General features: G+C 46.8%; 1 protein-coding gene across 1 annotated transcript in view; it reads right to left on the bottom strand.

Moving 5' to 3' along the window:
• ADAM12 (ADAM metallopeptidase domain 12) overlaps positions 1-25,969 on the bottom strand; it is a 349,938-nt gene that overhangs the window by 231,589 nt on the left and 92,380 nt on the right. Inside the window, exon 3 of the mRNA XM_030334765.1 lies at positions 25,630-25,703. Coding sequence (XP_030190625.1) covers positions 25,630-25,703 — 74 coding nt within the window. The remainder of the gene's footprint in view (positions 1-25,629; positions 25,704-25,969) is intronic.

Genomic DNA, 25,969 nt, shown 5'->3' with positions numbered 1-25,969 from the left:
GGGCACAGCGTGTTTAACTCTACAAGGGGAAACAGAGCTTACGAGTCCGTAGAGGTGCTTGGGAAAACCAACCCCAGTATGTAGCCTTTGCCTACAACATAAGTCAAACTGCAGGAGCTCGAGGTATTTAAACGGCTGCATTAGCTTTTTTCCTCCTGAATTCATCCAGCGCTTAGTTACATGCCCAGGACACACAGATTCACTGCCTTGACTGGTCATACTGGAGCACTTATTGTGACCCTCTATCCGGCTATAAATTTCTTCAAGTTGGGACCTGGATCTTGGTGTCCATTCTGCTTAGCACAAGGACTCCTGCCCAGTAGATCACTGATAAATGTCAGCTGGAGGAACCAGAAAGAGAAAGAACGAATGAGCGAGAATCTGGTGCGGGGCCAGATTCCACCGCCACCAGGGCAGGGGCTCCAGTCCATCCAGGACCACAGAAAGCAGGAAGCCAAGCATACGGACCACAGGGCTCTTCAAAGGGCCTGGAGGAGGTTCCTTCTTGCAGCAGCATCGCGGAATGTGTAAACAGGAATTCAAGGACTCAAGAGACCTAACGAGACCCTCACGAGCTGACACTCGCTGTAAGTGAAGGGGCCCATCTTTACTTAAATAAACTGACATTTTGGAGAAAAGACTGGAGGACAAACAGCCCTAAGATAAACCAGTGGGGACAAGCCAGGCTGATGTTTTGTTCACATGTTTATTGGGAGGGTGGCGCGTATGTGTGCGCTCTTCAAGTGTCCAACAAGGAGGATTTTTAGCAAGGGAATATTCTGCCCTAGCCTTGCACTTTTGTTATATCCCATGTTTTTCTCAAATGCTTAAACATAATTTTTAATCCTGTCAAGTGTCTTACATGTAAACAGCTTTTTTCTTCTGGGGGGGGGGTTCTTTTGGTGGGGAAGGAGGGTGTGGATGGGGAATTGAAGAAAAAACTCCAATGGGGACAAAAAACTTCTTAGGATTTGGGAGTAGTTAGCTTTCTTCTTCTTTGTGTTTTTGTTTGTTTTCTTGCTAACTGAAATTTTTATCGAGATCCTTGTAGAAGTACACGCAGGTGTCAAAAAGTAAGACGGAGAGGTCCCTCTGTACAACTTGCCCAGTTTCCCTAATTGGTAACATTTTTGCAGACCTCTGGGATAATAAACATCACCACCAGGCTGTTGACATCGATGCAGTCCGCCGGTCTCATTCCGATTTCCAATTTCAATTGTACTCATTTGTGTGCGTGCATCATTAGCTTCTTACTTGGAGTAGCTTGTATTATTGACCTGCTATCCATCATTCCATGCATAATGGTTAATACACAACATCTGATTTTTCAGCTCTTGCCATGTGGCGGGCACAGTGCCAAGGACTTTACATGCATGATGTCCATTAATCCCCATAACATTCTTGCCTCCTTCTTCTGGTAATAGAAGCCCTGCCTCCCCCACCGGCCAAAGTAAGTGCCTTGTTTTCCTCCAGCCAAGAGGTGGGGGCGTGTCTAAATGGACCTACTGGATACTCTCTCCAGGATTTGACCCTGAAAGAGGACACAAGGACTGGCCTTATCAGACCCTGACGAGCTCGTCCGCTGGGCCTTCCAACAAGACTTGAGCGGCCCTCATCCCATCTGAGACCCGGTGCTTCACACTTTCTTCTCTTATCGACTCCACATCCTTCCTGTAGATCCCCTTTCCGAGGTCAGCAGGGTCTGTTCCTGCTGCCTGCGGCCAAGCCCACCCAATGAGTGGGTGCTGGGATCACGAGTCTCTGTTTAGAGCAGGAAGCAGGCTGAAGGAGTCGGGGGACTTGCCCAGACCACCTGGCTGCAAAGTGGCAGAGCAGGGACACAGAGCAGCTTGTCTGTGTCCAGAGCTGATGGCTTAGCCATCGGGCCACTGCCTCCTGCTGCTGTAGGGCTGGAGAGAGCTGGCCTCTGTCACCCCACGGTCCCTTCTTTGGGACACGTCAAGGTGGTGGGTTCATCCATGTGCTGCAATGCGTTCTCAGGCCTCAGAGCAGACATTCTGCCCGGGGGCTATTTTCTCAGGACAGGACACGCCTCCCTAGGACTGATCCCCGTTTCTGATGCCATTACCTAAGTACTGTGCCAAAAGGCATCTAGCACTCACTGATGAAACGCATCCCTCCAGATCCGTCCTTCCCTGAACCTCTCTCCCAAGGGTCCGAGCACAGGAAATGTTGTTTTACCACTTGTGACATTTACTGCAGCAATGTCTTGAAAATAAAAAGGGAGAGAGACAGAGCAAGGGGGAAACGCATACATTAAACTTTTGGGTCACCACCACGCATTTCTTTGGCATTACTCGCGCTTTCACAACTGGTCTTCATCAAAGGGTTTTCATCTGCTCGCCAGTGTGTCATCTGTCCTAATGACTCACGATGAGGGCTCGTTCCTTTCAGCATGATTTATACTAGCTTATCATTCCCTTGTTCTCCAGGGGGAGGCTGCTCACAAGCGAGCTTAGCCCACGTAGGAACAACCAGCCAACTTCTCATGTTAAGGAAACCAGCGAATATACTGTCCACAAATGAACCCACTGGAAGGCTAGGAGGAGACACCTGTTTGCTGTCACACAATAGACTGGATAAGCGGGGGACCTCCCGCCCCCAAGACAGAACTCTGGGTCCCCCGAGAGCCCTTGGACTCACTTTCCATTGGAACATCTTTGGAGGAGGGGCGCCTGGGTGGCTCAGTCGGTTAAGCCTCCGACTTCAGCTCAGGACAGGATCTCGCAGTTTGTGGGTTCAAGCCCCACATCAGGTTTTCTGCAGTCAGCCCAGAGCCTGCTATGGATCCTCTGTCCCCCTCTCTGTCCCTCCCCCACTCTCTCACTCTCGCGCACTCTCTCTCTCTGCCCCTTCCCTGCTTGTGCACGCCCTCTCTCTCAAAAATAAAATAAACATTAAAGAGATTTTTTTTTTATAAAAGGAACACCTTTGAGGGAAGGATGATGGGGGCCTTCACATCCCACCCAGGTCACCCTTGTAGAGGGGCTCCCGGGCGTCGGGCACTAGATGGGGGCTGAGCTAAGCCTCAGCCTCCCCTGTTTCTTTCCCCAGCAGGTCCACAAGCCCCTCCCACATCCTGCCCTTGGAGGTAAGCCATCACAGGGCACAGCCAGAGCTGAGGCCAGTCCCACGGGGGTGAGCCCGACCCAGGGCTCTGCTCAGGGGGAGCTGGGGGGCTGCTTGCCCACGGCTCCCCGGGTCCCTCTGCCACCCTGTCCTGTCTGCGGAAGCGCCGTTCATCGTGTTAGTGTTGTCCCTTCCCCTGGGAGACTCCCGAGGGATGGCCAGGCCTCAGCCATGAACACAAGAGCGGCCAGGGCCCTGCAGGTTGCTGGCCTGGGTCTGGGCACCGGCTCTCTCACTTAATCAGCTATGTGACCTGGCAGGAGTCATTCAATATTGCTGTGCCTCAGTTTCCACCTCTGTGCAATAGGGACGGTGCTAGCACATGCCTCACGGGGGTGAAGTAAGCACTAAATGAAGGTGAAAGTGCTCAGCGGAAACGACGTGTTCCGGCCATGTTGGCTGCTTCTGTTTTCTTTAAGCCCCAAGGCTGGCCTGCAGGACCCACAGCCGTGACCCAGCCACAGCCCCTCACTCCTGACGGTGGCTCCTTCCCTAGATGTGCTCTCAGCCCCTACCCTCACCTTGCCTGGGGGTCTGCCTTCGAGGGCCCGCTGCCCAGTGTCCATCTCAGACTCGCCCGGGCCCTTCCTGGACTGCTGTCATTCCTCCCTGGGCTGCAGCCACGCCCCCAGGCCACCTGCAGCCACATTCCCAGGCCACCTCTGAGCCGCTGGGTGCACAGTCATCTCGAGGGAGCTGCCCTTCCCTCGCGCATGTTTCCGGACACCGACAGAAAACTGTGTCAACGCAAAAATGTCCCCGCTGGGTAAAACCATAGTTAGATGCAGCCTCTCCTCCCTGGCTTGGGTCCCCTCTCACAAGGCACAGAGGGCACGCATCTGGCCAAGACTCACCCTGTCCACCGGCCCTCGTGGCGTTTGGAGAGGTGGCTGCCGTATGGGCATTCTTTGGCCACCAGAAGCGGGGATCATCTTGGGCAGCTTCGGGTGCTCCCTCTCTGAGCTCATCTGGGAGCTTCTCCGGCAACGCTTCCCTCCGTGGGGCTCCCACCTCGGAGTCCAGGCTCAGAGCGCTTGGCCAGAGGCAACATGGAGGGCAGCGGGTGTGGTTCGTGGTTCACTCCCCGTGGTTCCTTCGTTGGGCTCAGCAAGGGTTTGAGAGGCCCGATACGCGAACAGACTTGGTTCTGACTCACAAGGAAGTTAGATGTTGCTCGTTTGTATCCCAGGAAGTAACCTCAGGTACGTGACCACTTTGGATGGGGTCTTGAATGCTCTCATCTGCATTCGGTCCCAGTTCCCTGACTCCTACCCTGACCCTCAAATCACACACACCTGCTCTCGAACCTCAGTCCCTTTATGACAGAGGACCCAGAAGGTCCAAAAAGGCTCTTGAAACTTTGATAAGGTGTGGATGGCCATGCGATTCACTTTAAGAAAACAAATAGCAAAGGTGTCTGGGAAAACCGGTTTTGGTACTGTTGGTATTAACAAATACCCAGACGTGGCTTCCCTTGCGTAGTAAGAGCCCCTCAAGATCAGGGCTTCATCTTATCCTTCTCTGGGTCCCCAGCAGCACCTGGCTCTGGAAGGGCTGTGTCCGGGGACAAGGGAGAGACACAGTCTGGAGAAGGATGAAGCTAACTGCCCCCAACTGAAGCTCAGTGAGTGGTCTGCACAAAGGCAGAGGATGTCTGGGGGCAGACGGGGCTGAGCACGGTGGCATTGTCTCTGCCACCTCCACCAGGAGCCAAACCCGCACAGCGCAGACTGTCCAAGGGCGTCCTGAGTCAAGGGCACGGTGGGGGGCGGGGTGGGCACTGGCAGGCTCCATCGGCTCTGCTGCCTCATCAAGTCGCCTGAATACTTAAAAAAAAAAAAAACAAAAACCCACTGATACACAGAGAGAGGTAAACCGAATCAAGCGTCTGACCTAGGGATTCTTTTTTTTTTTTTAAGGCTTTCCAGGTGATTCTAATGGGCAAGCAGGGTAGAACACCACTGGTCTGGCATAGAGCAATCATATTTTCCAAATGAATGAAGGGAGAGGCATTGAGCACTGAGTCCCATGACCCCGTTAGAGTGGAATCACAATTCCGATGTATTAGTAAACAACAACTCTGGGTTTGTCGTCTGGAGCTCTGTGTCAATTTCCAACTTGACCCCCCCCCCCTGCCATGTGACCTCGGTGAACTTGGGCGTGTGCCTCTCTGCTCTTCAGGGCTCCATCTGTAAAATGGACGACTTGGACCACATGACCCTTGAGGTCCTTGCCGCGAACGTGCACTCAAGCATCCAAAGCCATGAGCACCCACTGTGGTACTGGGTGCCGGGGATTCAGCCAGGGAGCCAGGGACCGGGCCGGCACCTTGTCCTCCAGGAGCTTATATTCCAGGAGACATTCTCCCTTCCACCCACTTCCATTTTGGAAACGCTCCAAATCTACGACTTGACTTCATTTATCTGGAGAATGGCCCGGTTCACAGAAGCAGAGATTATACCAAATTAAAAAAAAAAAAAAAAAAAAAAAAAAAGACTAACTGGAAGCAAGTGTCCCCTCGAGTCACTGGAAGGCTGACGGAGATGAGGGTAAGTAGGAGCTGCCGGGCATGGGCAGAATGGATTTACCCAGAAGCCTCGTTCCTACTGATACCAACACTGCAAAGGCCAGTTCAGCCTAGCAAGCCCTGCTCCTGTGGCTCTGAGGTCGGAAGGACAACGGGCATAAAGACACTTGTGTGTCGGGGCGCCTGGGTGGCGCAGTCGGTTAAGCGTCCGACTTCAGCCAGGTCACGATCTCGCGGTCCGTGAGTTCGAGCCCCGCGTCAGGCTCTGGGCTGATGGCTCGGAGCCTGGAGCCTGTTTCCGATTCTGTGTCTCCCTCTCTCTCTGCCCCTCCCCCCGTTCATGCTCTGTCTCTCTCTGTCCCAAAAATAAATAAACGTTGAAAAAAAAAAATTTAAAGAAGACACTTGTGTGGCTTTGCCCCTTCTGTTTTGCAGAGCCCTCAGCGGCTGGCTGTCGGCCGCTGTCCACCGGCTGTCCCGTGGCTCCCAAACTGCTTCCCAGTCCCTGTCCAACCCCCGGCCCACGGCTCCCATGCTGCCCCTTCTCCCCCCAGCCCACCCACCTCCCGCACATGCGTGGCCGGAAGGGATTCTCCTGCACTCGACGGCAGCCACCTAACCCTACAACGTGTCTGCAAAATGCAATGACCCACGACCTGATGGCAGCCTCCGCAGACAGACCAGGAAGGACTAACGTGAGACAGGGTGTCCCTTGCGCCCGCTGCAATGTTCCCACCACCACCTCCTGAGTAAGAAAGCCCGGAGCGTCCTCATCATCCGCGGTTCGGGGATCAAAGCGGACTGTTTTAGGGGCGCCTGGGGGGCTCAGCTGGTTGAGCGTCCGACTTCGGCTCAGGTCATGATCTCACGGTTTGTGGGTTTGAGCCCCGTGTGGGGCTCCATGCCGACAGCTCGGAGCCTGGAGCCTGCTTCCGATTCTGTGTCTCCCTCTCTCTGTGCCTCCCTCACTCGCTCTGTCTCTCTCTCTCTCTCTCTCTCTCTCTCTCTCAGAAATAAACATTAAAAAAATTATTTTAAAAAAAGGGCCCTGTGAATTGAGCTGGCCTCTTCGCCGCTGAGAGAAAGCAAGAACCACACCGACATCAGCAGCGGTAACGCTTTCGGACCCAAATAAACCCGGAACCCAGAAGACCTTCATTACGCACACGAGAATCCATGATTAGAAACCAAGTTTCTCAGGTGCACAGAAGTGGTAACGTACTTCTGTCCTGCATAAAAAGAATTTTTTTAATTGACTCTTCAAATAAAACTCTATGCACAATAATAAAAGAAAAATGGGGAAATATGACCTGTCATGGCAATTGCGAAAGAATTTACATCTCATATAAAATACTAGAACTGATTCAACGAAATAACTTTCATCCATCGACTGTGGAGATGGGCGGGGAAATAGCACTGTCCTCATTTTACGGAGCTGAGAACAAAGATAAAAAGATATGAAGGCGTAGGTTAGAATAAAAAGGAATCAGTCCTTCCAAGGATTCAGGCAAGACTCAGCTGAGCAAGTGATGCCGGACATTGATGAGCAGGCGATTTTTTTTAGCCAAAAGTCATGGATTTCTGGTCAAAGGGAAGTGTCCTTATGAGTGCCGTGCCTGGGATAGCTAGGAAGTGAGGTATCTGTCATATTTGCTAAAGATAAAGGCAATCCCAAAGAGAATGGCTTCTCAATTTTCACAATGAGAAGATACCAGAAGGATCTTTGGCCATATATCTATACACAACTTATATAAATATACACACACATTGTGGACGTAGTCAACTGTTTACTTATGATATTTGTTAGTTCGGTTACATATTTAAGATGTATTACAGGGGCGCCTCAGTGGCTCAGTCAGCTAAGCATCCGATTTTTGGTTGCAGCTCAGGTCATGATCTCACGGTTTCATGAGTTCGAACCCCGCATCGGGCTCTGGGCTGACAGTGTGGAGCCTGCATAGGATTCTGTTTCTCTCTCTGCCCCTCCCCCACTTGTACTGTTTCTGTCTCAAAATAAACCTAAAATTTTTTTTAAAAAGATGTATTATCGAATTCATTTTTTAATGTATTTCTTTTCATTTTTTTTACGTTTACTTATTTTTGAGGGACAGAGAGAGACAGTGAGAGTGAGGGGGGGGGGTGGGCAGAGAGGGGGAGACACAGAATCCAAAGCAGGCTCCAGGCTCTGAGCCATCAGCACAGAGCCCGACGCAGGGCTCGAACTCACAGACCGTGAGATCATGACCTGAGCCGAAGTCGGACGCTCAACCGACTGAGCCACCCGGGCATCCCATAGGGAGTCATTTTTAAAGCACACACTTCACTCCGTCGGCATTCCACTTCCAGCTTCCCGTGGCTCTGCATGGCGTGCGGGACAGAGCTGGGACCCGTCCGAGGCTTGGTGGGTGTGCTCTCTGTCCGTTCTCAGCTGGTGCCAGGTCAGCCTCCAAGCCTCCTCCTGGCCCTGTAAGCCACCTGGTGCCCCCCAAACCCTTCCCTCCTCTGCACCTGGCTCCTCTCACAGGTGGCTGTGATTCGGGCCTGTCGGCCTCTCCTGGCGGACACCCACTCCCTCCTTCCCCTTGTTCGCGCTTAGGTGCGCCCAACGCTCATCACCGCCTAATTCACTGTTGGTAACCTCCCCTCTTTGACATCTCACGACCCCACTAGGCTGCAAGCTTTCCGGGGCCAGGACTGCATCTCCTCTGTCCCCCACTGGCCCCCAGTGTTTGTACAATGCTCGCTACGTGGTAGGAGGTCAGAGATACTGAATCAATACCAGCAGCACCAGCTGATGTTTAAGGGACATTCCTTGCGCCTCAGGCTCTACACTGACTCCTTTCACGGATTATTCATTTAATTCCTAAAACAACAGGATAATCTTGAGGATCCCCATTTTACAGACATCAAGCCAAGGCTTCGAGAGGTTAATTCCTCAATTCACGCAGCACAGCCCGGGCTTCATCAGGATGATCACATCCCAGCCCGAGGCTTCCAATTTATCTAGTAAAATAAATAACCTTCTTGGATATCTGAGCATATGTGACACGGAAGAAAAATACTTTTTACCAAAGCTCGCAGAGGATCTAAGCGGACAAACCAAGCTCTGCAGAGTCGAACGGTAAGTTGTTAAAATGAGCTGAGGTCCATTAGTGGCTGCAAAATCCCTGTTTTCGAGAGTTTTGTAAAGTTTGTTTACTGAGAGAGGTAGCCCGTGGTTTCCTTCACCACAATAGCACTAAGTCGCATATATATATATATATATATATATATATATATATATATATATATATATTTTTTTTTTTTTTTTTTGGTGCTGTTCACTTAAAAGTTCTCAGGCACATGATCTGCTCGGAAATAGCTAAATATTGTGCTGTGGGAAAACGCTATTCTAATACTTGACTTTTACACGCGACTGTGACATCCTGATTTCTTCTCTTGTCCACTGCAATGGCCCTGAGTACTCGCTGGGTACCTTCTACACAGAGGTAAGAGGTTGGCGCCTCTTCCCTGGCTCCTGCGGAAATAAAGTCGCCCTCTGAGAAGTGAGCCGGTACGAGTAACCCAGCTGGCTGACGTCTACTTGTAGAAAAGGTTTGGAAACCCTCATAGTATGGCTTGATGGGCCAAACACCTAACTTAAATATTTTTTAAAAAATAAAAGTGAGGGTGGGGCACCCGGGTGGCTCAGTCGGTGAAGCATCCAACTTCGGCTTAGGTCGTGATCTCGTGGTTGGTGCGTTCGGGCCCTACATCAGGCTTTGGCGCTGACAGCTCGGAGCCTGGAGCCTGCTTCGGATTCTGTGTCTCCCCCTCTCTCTGTCCCCCCACCCCTTGCTTTTGCTCTGTATCTCTTTCTCTCACTCCCTCTCTCAAAAACAAATAAACATTAAAAACATCAAAAAATAATAATAAAAAAATAAAAGTGCCCATTAGCAATGGCAGCAAGTGGGGACATGCCACAGGGAAGGGTCCCCTTAAGAACACAGGTATAAAGGAAATAGACATTCACTCTGCAGGTCAAACTAGTAAAATCTATGGCACATGTAGCCAGTTTGGTGTCTGCTGCATCCCCCCCTAAACAACGAGCTGTCTCCTCGGTCTGAACTGGAAGGTGAGGGTGGAGACCTCAGAAGCTTGGCTAAAATCAAAGGCCAGCAGAAGTCTGGTGGGCATGACCACTGTGGCCCGAGGAGGAGCCTGTGAATAGAAAGGGCTTCTCTAGGGGCGCCTGGGTGCCTCAGTCAGTTAAGCATCCAACCCTGGCTCCGGTCATGATCTCACTGTTCGTGAGTTCGAGCCCCGCATCGGGCTCTGTGCAAACAGCTCGGAACCTGGAGCCTGCTTCGGATTCTGTGTCTCCCTCTCCCTCTGCCCCTCCCCTGCTCGCACTCTATCTCTGTCTCTCTCGAAAATAAACATTTAAAAGAAAAAAAAAAAGGGCTTCTCTACCCGGAATGCAGAAATGGGATGTCCAGTGAAACAAACAAGGAGTAAGGGGGTTTATCCAACACGGCCGAGAAGAGAAGAGCACTGGATGTGGAGACCACCAAGGTTCTGGTCCCTAGAACAGATGTATTTCTTTTCATTATTTTTTTAAAATAATTATTTCGTTTTATAAAAATAATTTTTTTATATTTAAGCATCGAGACCAATTAGATAATTCCTGTGAGAGCCAAGCTTTCATATTTAGCTGTATTTTAGTGAACCAGGAAACCCTGAGTGAGTAGCTCCTTCCGTGGGGCTCTGAGCTCTGCTCCCTGGAGAACTAAGCATTCTGTTCTGTTGGGAGATTTAAATAGGTAAGGTTAATGTATCTGAGGGAGATAAGTGTGCTCAGGGGAAGCCGATGGCCAACCCAAGAGAACAAGCATGGAATACCACACTGGGATGAGGACACGGCAGGAAGCATCACGGTGGGGCGGGAATGGTTTGTTGGCCATCTTCCACCCTGAATTGAGTAAAACTAATACACTGAGCATTGTCGTGGGCCCAGCACTGGGAAAAATCCAATCTACTCAAGGTATTAAGAAGGTATTATCCCCATTTTGTAGACGAGGAAACTGAGGTGTGGAAAAAGTCAGCATTTGACTAGCATCTCACAAAGCATAAGTACTGTGGAACCTCAAATCTGATCTTCTCACCTCATGGCTCCTGGACCAGTCAGTGACTGTCCCCCCTAGGCCTCTCTGAACAGGTCACCCTTGCCCTTCCTTCTAGTCTGATTGTGGACATGGCTGTCCACAGCTGTTGAGAATAAAGTTCTGGATGCGATGTCCACCACAGGTGAGTTTGGCCATTGTGATTCAGGCCTCTTGGGTTCCGTCAAGAATAATTTCTGGATATGCAATTACTGGATGACCTCCCTGAGGTCAAGGCCCTGACTTTGAGGCCAGCTGCCACCCTAGGTGACCAGGTGACACCTGGGTCCCACCGTCTACAACGGCACCAGCAGTTCTGAGGTATGCATGTTGTCTCCACACCCCTCTCCAGATCTGTCCTGGGAATGCAGGCCAGATTCCCGGGAGCCAGCGCTCCGAGCTGACTACTCAACCGTCTGCACTCACAGGCAAACCAGGATGCAAATTTGCATTTGAAAAGTTGATCTCTGTTCCTGCCTGGGATTCTCATAAATCAAAAGTGGTCAGTATTTACAGCAGAGTCCAAAGGGAGAACTGCTGGGAGAGCCCCAAACACTTAAAAATTCTATATGGGAACCAAGAAAACTTCATCTGAAGACAGGAGATTGGAAGAACTAACGGGCCCGCTTTTCATCTGCTTCTCATTTAGAAAAATTGGACTACTGGGGAAAGGGGTAAAAATAAAAATTGGAAGCAAAAAAAAAAAAAATCTTGAAAGGCAAGCAGATCACCCATTCCGAAACACGTAGAGTTTGATACAACCCTACCCTTTCCCGAAGGCCAGTTAATTGTTGGGGTAACTTATCAGGCCGTGGGGGGATGTGACACAACACGGGAAGCTGACAGAGGGTTAGTGATGACGGCCACACTGCCTGTGGGAAGCGGTGCCATTCAAAAGCAGAGGCCGTCAGTCTTAAGACACATTGAGTTCACTGTTGCAGCACGACAGGGACAATATTTGCCTCTGTCATGGCACCACAGCAGCAACAGACCATCCATAGGCTGCCCTGGGAAACATAGAATTACATGACACGTAATGGGAATTTAGTTATATGTTTATGCAGATATAGACACACATGCATATACACATGTATACACAAACGTACTGGTGAGTGTAAACCAATTGGATTATACTTAGAAAAAGGCAAAACAAACAAACAAACAAACAAACAAACAAACAAAGAACCTCAATTCCTTGAAGAAGAAGGCAGGGCAGAGATGGAAAGAGGAAGAAAAGTGTATCACTTACCTAATTTTTCCATTACGTTAATTGGAGATCTTAATTTACCAATACCCCTTAGGGACTATTTGTCTAAAATCAATTCAGATGAGCCGATCCCTTGCTGGTCTATAAAATGGAGGTGGGGTTGAGCACTGTCAAGAATAGGAAACCTGTACGACCTATCTTTGCATCTCGCTCCCCGGCACAGTGTCTGAAACACAGTTTGTCGAATGGATGAACAAATGAACAGACGTGAGCAAGACAGCAGAATGTCTGATGTGGAAATCAAGTCCCTTGATGTCAGGGCGCCCGGGGGGCTCAGTCGGTGGAACGTCCGACTCTTGATTTTGGCTCAGGTCATGATCTCACGGTCGGTGAGTTCAAGCCCCGTATCTGGCTCCGCGCTGACAGTGCGGAACCTGCTTCCGATTCTCCCTCTCCCTCTCTGTGCCCCTCCCTTGCTCATGTGCACACCCTCTCTCTTTCTCAAAATAAGTAAGTAAAGTTTTTAAAGGCTTTAAAATTTTTTTTTCAACATTTATTTATTTTTGGGACAGAGAGAGACAGAGCATGAACGGGGGAGGGGCAGAGAGGGAGGGAGACACAGAATCGGAAACAGGCTCCAGGCTCTGAGCCATCAGCCCAGAGCCCGACGCGGGGCTCAAACTCACGGACCGCGAGATCGTGACCTGGCTGAAGTTGGACGCTTAACCGACTGCGCCACCCAGGCGCCCCTAAAGGCTTTAATATCAAAATGTGAAAAACAAAAATGGCAAGACACATCGCGGATCAAAAGTTATTTTTTCCAATAAAAAGGACTGGTATTTTTTAATACTCCTCATGGAAACGTTTGAAGGAATTGACGTTCAACTGTGACCTTCTAAGGAGCCCTAATTTCTGTGTTTAAATCAAGACCTACAGATTATTTTCAGGGCATCAATCAAGCTTGCACTGCTATGGAATATTTTTTGATGAGTCACTGAACTAATAGTCTGAACTAATAGGTTTTTCTAAACATAGTATATTGCTTACTAGTTCAACCTAACGAAGTCAACTATTGTGTACTATGATGACTGATATTTATAAAATATTATAACTACATAATACATTAGGAGACATATTTCCGTATGTTCATGTCCGTATAGAAATTGAATTACAAATACATTCTGGGAAGTCCCACTGTTTATACAATATTGGTTTTGTCTTTCACTATTTCCACTGCTAGGAATACCATGCCAATGATTATTTTAAAATACGATATTGATTCACTGAAATATTTATCCAGCTCCAGTCATTGGCAACAAAAGGTACTCACTTTCCAATGTCATTCCAATGACACTGTCCTCTGCTAATCAATCAGAATTTCTATCCAAGGAGGTCAGAGGGAAGAAGAAAACAAACAATGAGGTTCAAAAGGACTAGTACAATCGCTCTTTGTGGACAAAAGGAAATGGTGTTAGGGTCTGCCACAAAAAAAACGGTGTTTTATTTTTGTGACCTATAGTACATATATGAAAGGTTGTGAAAAAGGAACACTCACGCCCCCATCCTTTGGTTTAAGAAATAGGGGCGCCTGGGTGGCGCAGTCGGTTGAGCGTCCGACTTCAGCCAGGTCACGATCTCGCGGTCCGTGAGTTTGAGCCCCGCGTCAGACTCTGGGCTGATGGCTCAGAGCCTGGAGCCTGTTTCTGATTCTGTGTCTCCCTCTCTCTCTGCCCCTCGCCCGTTCATGCTCTGTCTCTCTCTGTCCCAAAAATAAATAAACGTTGAAAAAAAAAATTAAAAAAAAATAAAAAAAAAAGAAACAGAACACAACTGCATCCTAGAGGTACCTCGGTGCCTTTCTTCTGTCACCACGTTTGTTTTAAAAACTATTTTCAAAGACATGAAGGGGTTAAGGTGATGATCATGCATCATTGTGTGACAAAGGTTCTCCCACTTCTAACAAACACGGTCTATACCTCAGGCCGAGGGTTGATGCTTCCTGCCGTGTCTTCATCCCAGTGTGGTATTCCATGCTTGTTCTCTTGGGTTGGCCATCGGCTTCCCCTGAGCACACTTATCTCCCTCAGATACATTAACCTTACCTATTTAAATCTCCCAACAGAACAGAATGCTTAGTTCTCCAGGGAGCAGAGCTCAGAGCCCCACGGAAGGAGCTACTCACTCAGGGTTTCCTGGTTCACTAAAATACAGCTAAATATGAAAGCTTGGCTCTCACAGGAATTATCTAATTGGTCTTGATGCTTAAATATAACATGCCGTACATGATTCCTCATCTAGTATCATGAGTACAATTTCTCCCAGTATGGCCAGTTCAAGAATCCCTCTGGGACAAGTAAGAATGCATTCTAATTTAGGAAATTACGGAGGCCATGGATCTTAGAGGGGAAATGTGCCCCTTGGCAACTACCCAACCCAGTTCCCAAGCTGATAAGCCATTATTATTATTTTTTTTTTAATTTTGGGAAATATAAGATTTTAAATTTTAAATTGAAGTACAGTTGACATATATAAATTCATTTCAAGTGTAGAGCACAGCGATTCAACAATTATATACATTATGAAATGTTCACCATATGTTACAATACTATCAACTCTATTCCCTATGCTGTACTTTACATTCCCATGAATTACTTAGTTTACAACTAGAAGTTTGTACACTACACAACTGGAAGTGTGTATCCCCTTCACTCGTTTCAGATTACAGATAAGAGAAATCAGGACTAGCGCGGTTAATTCATTTGCTGAAAGTCACGAAGTTTAGAGATACCAGAAAGTTCATGTTTCCTTCTTGATTCAATGCTTCGCCCCTATACCATACTACACCTCTTTGCTCTTGGCGGGGGGTGTGCAGGGAGAAAAGGAGAACAATGATAGACACACATCCTACTACCCTAAATGCTCATCCTCGTGACTTCTATCGATATGGATTAGAATTGCTGCTCTGGAAACAGAGTGAAACGCAGAAGCATTAGTTGGTTGGTGGTGGGGATATCCTATACATCTAGAGGAAATCAATTGATTAATTTGTCAGCTTTTTTTTTTTTTTTTTTTTTTTTTTTAGCAAACTTGAATCTTTTCTGGGATACAACAGAGCATAAACTGATTAATTAGCCAATTAATAATATATGGCCATCTACATCGGTGATTGCATTTAAATTTTACATGCAAAGGTTACTTTGGAGAAAGCATCAGTTCTGAATAAGTAATTTTGCAAGCAAAAAGAGGTTTGTGGAATGTCTATGCAGGTAATTTATGGTCCACTGTAAAAATACGGACTTCTGATTGAAGAAGTAATCATAGAGCTTAAGAAGTAATGTAATCAAGCCATCAGCATGACCCTATTTGGTATGGTAATAAATTCGATCCAAAATTTCAGTGTATTTCATTTTTTACTATGAAATTTATTGTCAGTTTGGTTTCCATACAACACCCAGTGCTCATCCCAACAGGTGCCCTCTTCAATGCCCATTATCCACTTTCCCCTGAAAATTTAAGTGTATTTCAAATGTATTTCTTAAAGTATAGGGATAATGCTATTAGTAAGTTTCCAAAATCATTTTTTTCATATATACATAAGATATTTAATATCTATTTTTTCATTTAACCAACTTCCTAATATTCTATATATTTGGTCAATATGAATGTACAATACCACCAGGACTTTACTAAAAATGTTACTAATTCATTACCTTGTGAAAACCATGCATGAAGACCATATCCCACAACTCCTGAGGGAATTTCTGTGGTATTGAGATTTGTCACCTGGGCACTGTTTGGTCACTAACACAGCACAGAGGGAATCTCCATTGGAGAATGTCAGATTTTTAAAGAAAACCAAGAAACTAACCAACAAAACCCTCGGGCCAGTGGAGACCGAAGGGGTAGCCTTAGAAATGTCATGAAATTAATATGATGCGTAAATAAATTGTCTCCCAGAATAAGTCTCCTGCTGCGAGGGTTCTTATATCATCTTCTACCTGCCCACATGTTTTTCATAAGGAAGAAAAGAAAGAAAGAAAGAAAGAAAGAAAGAAAGAAAGAAAGAAAGAAAGAAAGAAAGAAAGAAAGAAATTAATTAATTCTGTTCTCCACTTATGTTTAGCCCACTTCAACCCACAACGAAATCCACCAGTACACTGATGGGAAAGAAGTGCCTGTTTCATAGCATTTTTAGATAAAAGCCCTTCTTCTATTTCTGTCAGCTGTACTTGCACAAGTGTCGCTGGTGTGTCTTTTTGGGCTGTGGCTCTTTGAAGAATTTACTGCCACTTCCTTTTTGTCTGACTCAGTCTGCTTGCCGGTGACACAGTTGCCTTAATTTGCCATTGTTGTTGGCATGGAAACAGCCCTTGAGGGACAGGTGAGGTCTGGACTCCAGTTCAGAGCCCTCATTTTCATGCCAGCAAGGCTCAGACCAGTTCCTGCTCTCCTATTCTGACCCCCAAGTATCTACTGCCATGGAGGATGTAGGGACATGTTCACTTTAAAAGAAAAGAACATTAAGGTCTCTACAGAGGGGTTTCAGAGTCAGGCTTACAGCCTGTATCCCACCAGCTGCTTTAGGGACAGGCTCTGGTATACCTCTGCACCCCCAGGGATCCTGCCATGAATGCAGGTGACCATGGAGTGAAGCCCCAAGTGTGAGGTGCTATACTTGAGGAATACAGTCGCCACCAAGAGGCAAAGGCCAAGCCTTTCCCTCAACTTCAGGGTAGCCAACAGTTGATAAGGGAAAGTTCTTCTCTGTAGAAGAATTCCAGGTAACAAATGAAGAAGGAATGATAGAATTAGAACATCACCTAAAGAAAGAACTGATCTAAGAAGTTGTTGGTGAGGGCCACTGACCCTGGAGGGTAAAGGCTCAAATTGAGCTTTATGACAGAAGCCTCAGGATGAGCCCTGAACCCAACGTTCAATCCAACATCACAAAATTCCCGATGTGATGCCAGAGAAGGACACAGAACCACCCATGATGTAGTCCTACCAAACCAAACAAAACCAAACACAGAACCTGAGTGTGCTCAAGGCTTTGTGTAACTCCTGGTTAACACAAAACCCAGGGGCCAGAGGAACAGGCTAGATGACACCATGGGGATGAAGTCAGCAGGCTAGCATATGAAAAATTCTACTGGGCAAGCAACCTGGTTTCATTCACAAGGATTGCAAGACTTCAAAGGTAAAAATTAAAAAGAAGGACCAGGAAAAAAAGACTGACCATTAAAAAAGCTGCACAAATGCAATGTGGGGGGTGTGTTTATACACTGATTCAAACAATCCAACTGCCAAAAAAGGTTCCGAGCTTTCTGGAGAGTTAGTCTTTTTGTCTTACCCAATCAATGAAGAGTCATTATGTCACGTAAACAGAAGCACTGTGGCCTTCCTATTGAGGATGTGTCAACTAGAAAAGGCAAGGGACCAGCCATGAATACACCAGCCTGCACAGCATCCACGTGTCACCACACCAGCCACACTGCAGGGGAGGGGCGGTCAGATGACAACCACGACAACAACCCTGGGTCACCCCCTAGGCACCAGAGACCACCTGGACATAGCCAAGGCAACTATCCATTTGGGATGTGGTGTTCTGGAAAGGAGCCCTGAAGATATGCAAGATTCTCGTCAGAAAATCATAAACCTGAGGCACAAGAAGCAAAGGACTGGAAGTGATGTAATTAGACTTGGAAATCCACGTCCATCTCAAATGACCTTGTCAAACCCTTCAAACTTTAAAGAAGTCCATTCAAGGACGCCATACTCTCAAACTGGAATTGTAGAGGGGCACTGCTTTGGAAAGGTTGAACTTAACCAGCTCAGGCCCATTAAAGGTTAAGTCAGGCTGGGGAGCCAAAAATTCTAAAAACGGTGGGCTGACCTTTTCCAATGTCTGTATAACTTCGAAGACTGAGATGAGGAAGGAAGTTCAAGGGGATGCAGTTCTTACCCAGCAAACAAAATTTAGCCCAATTAGAAAGAACTCTTAAATGTTAAGAGACTTTAACTTAATTCAGAAGGGGTTGGGTCTAGTTAGAAGACCCCTGAAGTCCATCAACTGCAGGGGTCTACAGTCATGGGCAGAGGATTTTCCACTGTCCTTTCTCCAACTCATCCAAGTGCAGAGGCGACCCATCGGGTACAGCCCGAAGCTGCAAAGCAGGGGATGGAACATGCCGTACTGCAGGAATCAGGTAGCGTGGAGAGGGGTGGTCACTCCCTGTAGAAAAGACCATTCCCATGGGCAATGCATCAGCTAAGACAGGGACCCCAAACTAGGAGGATCTAGTGGGCTGGCATTTCCTTGCCCACCCCAGTACCTCCAGCACAACTTTTAGCCATAACGGAAATGTTCACACAGCTCTAAGTGGCAATGAGCATGTGAACTGTGGCTGGTGTTACCAACTAACTGAAGTTTGAGTTTTATTTAAATTAATGTCAATAGCTTCCTGTGGCCGGTTATGAAGAGAACTCCTTGTGGAATGTATCCCAAATACAATCCCCAGGCCCTATAACTGGCGATTCTCGTTCAATAGAGAGACACGGGGCCCGGCATCTGCCTTGGGAACAAGCTCCCCAGGTGATCCTCGTGCTGGTGGTCCCACGAAAATGCCCCAGACAGAGTTGAAGGAGGGTAAGTTTGTCTGTAGGCACTCCTGGCAGAGGGAGCACCCGCTAGATGGAGACAGACTATAGGAAGGATGTGGAATAGGTCCCGGAGCAGGCCTCGAAGCTACAGGCTCGCCCCACTGTGCTCCCACCCAGATATCACAGGAAACACTGACAGTGCCTTGGGTTGTGACAGCCACCCAGACACTCTCAGGGTCATGGCCAAGGCCTCACGATGTCCCATCCACCACAGGCTGGTGCACTTCAGCTCACAGCCCCCGGACATTGCTATACTTAGGCCAGCCACAAACATCCACAGATCCCAAAGAAATGTCATGCCCCATTCCACATGATAACCTTCCACAGGTCACCTCCCAAGGGGATTCTGTTAGGCGCAAAAGTCCACGCTTCTGCAAGACTTTAAGGACCGTGCCCACCACGATCCACGTCTTGGCGTCCCCGGCCATTGCCCAAAGGGCGAGTTTTGGGTTCTTTCCTAGGGTTATCCATTCTGATCACAGATCATCAATGTTCTAGCATTTCCTGTAGAAGAGTCACCCTTTCCATTCCCCCGGGCAGCCAACTGCTCATCACTTTCTGCCCATTCTCGCCACTGAACGTCTCTCATCTACTCCTTTCTGCTGACTCTCTGTTGCTTGGAGCCATTACCTGCTCCTTCCTGTGCACCGGCGATAAACAGCCTCCTGTCAAACCCCACTCTTCAGCTTCCCCAACCTCATCTTCACGTGTAGCCAGAATGCTATTTTAAAAACTGAATTTTATCACGTCATTGCCCTACTCACAGGCCTTGATTCCACGAGGCACCACTGTCCCTACAAGAAAACACTGAGGTCCTTATCACGGAGCACGAGGTCCCGCACGGGCTGACGTCCACTTCTCTCACCGTCTCCCTCTTGCCCAGTAGCACACCGACTCTTAGTTTCTGAAATGCTTCAAAGCTCCTTCGCCCCTGCCCCACGATGTTTATGCCAGCCCCTCCTTCTCTGGGAACCCTCTACCCTCTGCCCTCCTTTGCCTGGCTTCGTCCGATTCATGTGTAGTTCAAAATCTGCTTCCTCACATGCCTTCCTTCCCTAGGCCATGCCGGGCCCCACACTGTCTTCCTCGGCTCTCAGCCCCACTCGCTGTCTTCCATTACTGTTTTGTGATGACCTGTGTAGCGTTGGGCTCCTTGACTGGCCTCCAAGAGGACAAGGCCTTGACCTTGTTCACTCTGTCTCCAGTGCCAACCCCAAGTGTCTGGTACTAAATAAACATTTGTGAACAAACGACTAAGTGAACAAAGAAATGATTTCATTGATTTATTATTAACTCATTATCAATCATTTGAGTTAATAAAGATTTGTGGATGGGAAGCGGCGGAGAGACAAAACCAGGCAAGTAGACAGAAGACTTTCTGAGATATGGTTTTGTCCCTGGTACTTGAGTCAGTAATTAGACACCCGCCACCCCTGGCAAATTAAAGCTGGGGGTTCTAATAGGCAGGCTGGGCTTCCTCTGCAAGAGTAGAAATTTTTTAAAAAACAGCACTTGGTGCACCAAAACTTAAAATTTTTTAATTCCTAAAGATGTCAAGATTGTGAAATTAAGAGCCAAAAGCTTAGCACGCTAATCCTTTCCAGCTCTTGTCAGAATCAGGCTATTTGGCTATCATCAACTCTCACAGGCAAGATTAGGCATGATCTGATCTCCACTAATTTAAGAAGTTTGAAGTAGATCATAGTTTCGGTGAACCCAAAATATACTTAGGCGAAGTAACAAATATCGCTGGGTGCACAGGAATGGGTCACTGAGTCATCCAAACCTGATCTCGAAAACCAACACGAGCTCGAATTTTTTAGCGCTGAGCGTGCACAGACTTGTCTTCCTTCTTGCAGATGAGAAAACAGAGAAGGTAAGCTTGTGGCTGGAAGCAGAGCTGGGTTTCAAAGCCTGGTTTCTTGACTCCAAGCCCTGTGTCTCCTTGAATAATTAGTTTCTTACACCACCCAAGACAGACCCTTAACCTCCTGGTGACTCACTTCTGGCTTGGTCCAGACTGTCTGCATTCCGTCCTTCGCTCACACGGTAAGTGCTTAACAGGTGCCCACTACCAGCCAGACCCTGGGGACGCAGGTGGAGGGGGCAGCTGAGACCCTGGCCTTAAGGACATCGTGGAGCGGCACGGGGGGGGTGTTCTGGAGGGTTCAGTGACCCGACAGGGTCACCGCGCGGCAGGACAACAGCCACTCTGGTTTAGGGCCACGGCACCCCTGCACACACACGGGTGGCAATCACCTTAGAGCAGCCACACGGCTTCAGGGGCTCATGTTGAGTTTGTGGGTCTAATTCATGAGAACTACGAGTAAATTTCCTTCTGAACTTACGTTTTGTTTTCCGCTAACCCAAGCATAGGACTTTACATTTATCCTCATTAAATCTCACCTTGTTGGTTTTGGCCCATCGAGCCACACTGCTGAAATCTCTATAATCCGGATTCTGTGATGCAGAGCAGTTAGCCCTCCAGCCTGGTGTTGTTAAGAAGTGTGGTCAGTGCACCTCTGATGTCTTCATAGAGATGGCTCAGGAAATTGCGGGCCAGGACGAGGCCTTGGACACAGCCCCGGGGCCATTGACCGCATCTCAGTCCGGCTGTCCAACATGGTTTGGGTCAACATGAACCATGGATTCGTATCCTCTGGGTGACTATTCAGCCCACCCCTAACCTATCCGACGCTATCTCCGCACCGGCCACATTTCTCCCTCCTGCATAGGATGCTCCAAGAGATGCTATCAAATAAACACCTGCCCAAATATTTACTCCCATGTCTGACAAATTTAAAATGCCCTTTCTTCTACCGTTTGAGTGAATATTAATTAGATTTGTTCCTTAAGAGAGGTCTGGAATTATTCCCGATGGAATAAAAGCCAATGCCGGAGTTCCCCTAGCACGAAGACCGGCAGATATAAATTCAGTGGGCCGTGGACCTGCCCGCAGCACCTGCCTCCAGTCAGTGATGGGCCAAGGCTTAAAAAACAGAACGCTCGGTGGATCTGAGAGACGGGGGGAGTGTGATCTCCCGCCATCACTTCCAATTATCCTAAACTGGAAAAACGGATGTCTAAGCTGGCCAGCCTGTCCAATAAAGCATTTTGATCAAAGATGCAGTTGCACAGAGCACCTGTTTGAGGGATGGCCTGAGAGCCCACGGGGACCCAGGAGAGTTATGATAAGTCATAAAGCGGTCCCCGCAGCTCTGTAGGCAGACAGCATCACTGTGAAAAATGCTTCTCCAGGGAAGCTTTGAGTTTCTTTAAACATTCAATTATGGCTATACAAACACAGATTTTAAGTGAACAGCATCCAATCTTTGCACAAATTAGGGATGCTAGGAGGCAAATAAAAGAGATTCCCTGAAACAACTATTGAATACAAATTCCGCCCTGGTTCATGTAGAATTGGTGTACGTGCTGAGTTTTTGAGGAGGGTTAATTAGGTGACCCTCTTTTAGTATTAGCTTTGGGTTATATGGCTCTTATGAGTTGAGACACTGAGGCTACCTTTATTTTAGTTATGATTTCCAAGTCGGTTTTTAATTAAAATAGATTTCTGAATACTTAAAGACCCAGGATTCGATGAACAGAGCTTTGTAGCCATTTGAGAGTTGCTGGAGGCCTTTCTAAAACACAGCATTTCCTTTTTATGACTAATAAATACTCCAATATTCTTCTTTTCAACCTTTAAGCTTTTAGAAATGTTTTTCCTTCAATATAAAAAGTTTTCCTAATTTTAACAGTAATATTTTCTTGTTGTAAAACATGAATAAAGTAAATTTCCTCCATAATCTTACTGCTCAGAGCTACCTGTGCATGTGTATAATTTTTAAATCAAAACTGAATAATACCATGTAAAATATTACCTAACATGCTATTCACATTGATTACATCGTGAATGCTTTTTACAATAAGAAAGATCCCCATCATCACCTTTAATTGCTGCACAGTTCTCTATTTCATGGCTGGGTCCTAATTTATTGCATCAATCTTCTCCTATCAATTTAGGTAAAATATTCTGCAGTGAACATCCCTGCATGCAAGGCTGATTCCCAGCCTGCAGGCATGATACAGGGTACTGACAGGTTACCTTCTGGTTAGCCAGGCTCTCTACTGTGCTGGTTAAATACTCACATTTATCTTGCGTGAACATTTACCTTTGAGTTCTTATAGCTTCATGTGGATAAATTCTCTAATTGGATCTATTGGGCCAAAGGCTATGTGAATGAAAAATTCTACTTTATCCTGGACAATGGATTATATTTTGTGTCTAACAGCATCAAGGGCTAGAAAGATGCAAGCATTTCGCTCTGCCTAAAAAAATGGCAGATTTTTGGTATTATCTCAAAAATGAAGTCGACATGGAACAGACATGTAATTTTTCTCAAAAAAAATATCACTCGGAAGTATTTCAGGGAAATGCAACTTTCAAATAGTAATACTGGCATGCTCTAATTATAAAAATGTCATTTTTAGGAGAACAGAATCTCTACGATTGTAGTATTAATAAGTGGTATAATTAAAATAAAGCTGTAGAATGTCGTGGAAACATACCCAACGCTCTCCATGTGCTTTCTAAAATGCCAGTTGACAGGGAGGGTGGGAAGAGAGATATCAATCAAGAAGCGATCGTTTTGTTTTCAACTTTTCTAATCTTGAGATTATTTTGTGAAGGGCCCGGAATTGGAAGTGAACAAATGAAGGCTCCCTTCCAAATGATCTTTTATACAAACTAGCCACTGTGCCACAGTCACTGCGTATCATGCTATCCGCCTTAATAGCCAGTGAATCATTTTCGAAAAGAACCACGAAGGAGGCTAGTGAGCAACGTACGGACTCAGAGAACCAGACGGGCACTAAGGACTGCATTTCTACATGGAAACGCCCGTTATAAAGCTAAAGGAAGAAGCACACAGACTACGATATCCACCAAGAAGACAAAAAACAAAAAAACAAAAAAACCCTAAAGCCTTATTTATAAGGAAAAAAAATGTATTTGAACAACCCCTGAAATATTAATCAGGATTGTGTTTGGTAGTAGAAGTATTTTTTTTTTGGCTCTTTGTTCTTTTTTTCTCCTGCAATTTTCAATTTTTCTACTGTGGACATGGATCCCTTTTAGAGTAAAAACAAATAAATTAAGGTTTTTATTAAGTGGATTTCCGTTCTCCTATCTGGAGTCCTACCACCATCTGAAGGTCTGGGATGGGCGCCACTCACACTGTTCCCCACATCTCCCAAAATTCTGACAAAAGGAGAAGCCATCAAAAGCCAGCAGCAATCCTAAAACCCCACTGAGGACACGAAGACCGCCAGAAGCCTTGCTCTCTTTTGCTCTTTCAGGGAATGCCTAGTTTCGTCCATTGAGATAATCGGAAACCACCTACGAAGAGCAATTTACAAAACTTAAAATGTCTCATGGCGTTCTTACGTTGGAAAAAAAAAAAAAAAAGACAGGTAACATATTTACTTCGCTAAGAGAAACACAGCAAAGGCAGCACAGTTTTCTGCCCGGCAACCTGCTCATCCAAGATGCGTGCCCGAACCTCTGCTTTAAGGTCACCAAGTCACGAGGAAGGCTAAAAGCACATTATCTCCTGCTAACCAAAGCTTTACCTTTTTTAAGTCTATTTCTTTCAATGTTTAATTATTTTTGAGAGAGAGAGCGCGTGCGAATGGAAGAGGGGCAGAGAGAGAGGGAGACAGAGGATCCGAAGCAGGCACTGACTGCAAAGAGCCCGATGTGGGGCTCGAACTCACCAACTGTGAGATCATGACCTGAGTGAAGACGCTCAACCAACCGAGCCACCCAGACGCCCCTTTACAAAAGCTTTCACCCCATTTAACGGTGAGGGGTAAACACACAGGAAACGTGAAGAGGCAGGTTGCGGGTCCCCACGAACAGCCCATGCTATCCTATTTGCTTGGGACCCTCAAATCAAAGCACGGAGACAGTAAGCGATCTGACCTGCTCACGTGGAGACACAGAGTCAGATTTTTGCGACACGTGTCTCTGGCAGAACTCGTTCCAGGGAGGCTCTCTTATCTACTCTGTCACTGCAGCAAAAAGTCAGCACTTCACTGATACGTGACAAACAGGACCCAGTCATTCTAGAAGACAGAAACTCCTTTTTGAATCATGCGGCACTTGGTAACTTGATTTACAGCTTTAGCTACAGATTGCTTATTAGGAACACACAGATCTTTCCTGATACTAATCAAATAGCATAGTAAGGGGTCCTTTGGGTCTGAGGAACCCATGGGGAGAGCCACGGTATAAAGGATGACAGGAACAGGGCTTGTGTTACTTTATGCCTTGAAGTAGACACAGTTTTCTACTGGGAAGCCATACAAAATATGTAATAATATTCATCTGCTCCAGGAAAAGAAATAGAATACCATTTTTGGAAATTCATATAATTTTGCAAAAAAAAAAAAGGTCAAATTTTTAAACAAAAGATAAAATAAATACTTTGTACCACTGGAGACAAGCTCTGAAAGATAAATAAACCGTTGGTATTTCTCAGGGGGAAAAAAAAAGTGATTCTATTCATTTGAAGCAATTTCTCCTTATATAAGCCAGGGATTGCCAAAAGCCAACTAATTATGGAATGCTGTTATTTGAACACAAGATGCTTAAATTCTACCCTTGACAAATCAGGCTCTGAAAAAAAAAGGAACATCAGAACTCGGAGAAAAACCTGCTGATTCACAGACTTCTTTCTTAGAGTGATACAATTCTTTTGTATCTTTTGTATCTTTTGAAGATCATGTCTTCAAGTTAATTCGAGCCTCGGATCCAAACTGGATTATGAACCCATGCATTTCATTCTGTTTCTCTAAATGCCAAGGCGGGTGACACAGCACGTTGAGCCCACGGCTCCTCACTTTCTCCTGCGGCGCGGCAAACAAGAATTAACGTGACTTACTCATTTCTTTCCAGGTTTACGATCAGCTCTTTGCTTTCCAGTTGTATTCGAATATTCAACACATCCGGATGATTCTGAAAGATAAATAAGAGAAGTCAGCCGAGACACGTTTCACATTCACTTGTCAACGTTTGACTGCTCTGAAGGCATACGCCACGGAGGCAGAGAAAAAACACATTTTCTTCTTGGGACCGGTCTGAGACCCCCAAGTGGAGGAGACCAGGTCAACCAGGACCAGAGTCTGGAGGACACAGCGCCTTCCGGGACAGCGTGAACATGGCCTGCACCCCTTTCCTTTGGTCACATACCCTTGAGACCCTTCTTCACTCTCCCCACCTCC

This window comes from Lynx canadensis, chromosome D2, assembly GCF_007474595.2.
Source record: "Lynx canadensis isolate LIC74 chromosome D2, mLynCan4.pri.v2, whole genome shotgun sequence".
Lineage (NCBI taxonomy): Eukaryota > Metazoa > Chordata > Mammalia > Carnivora > Felidae > Lynx > Lynx canadensis.
The sequence above is the reverse complement of the archived record's forward strand: the minus strand, read 5'-3'. Positions and strand labels throughout refer to the sequence as shown.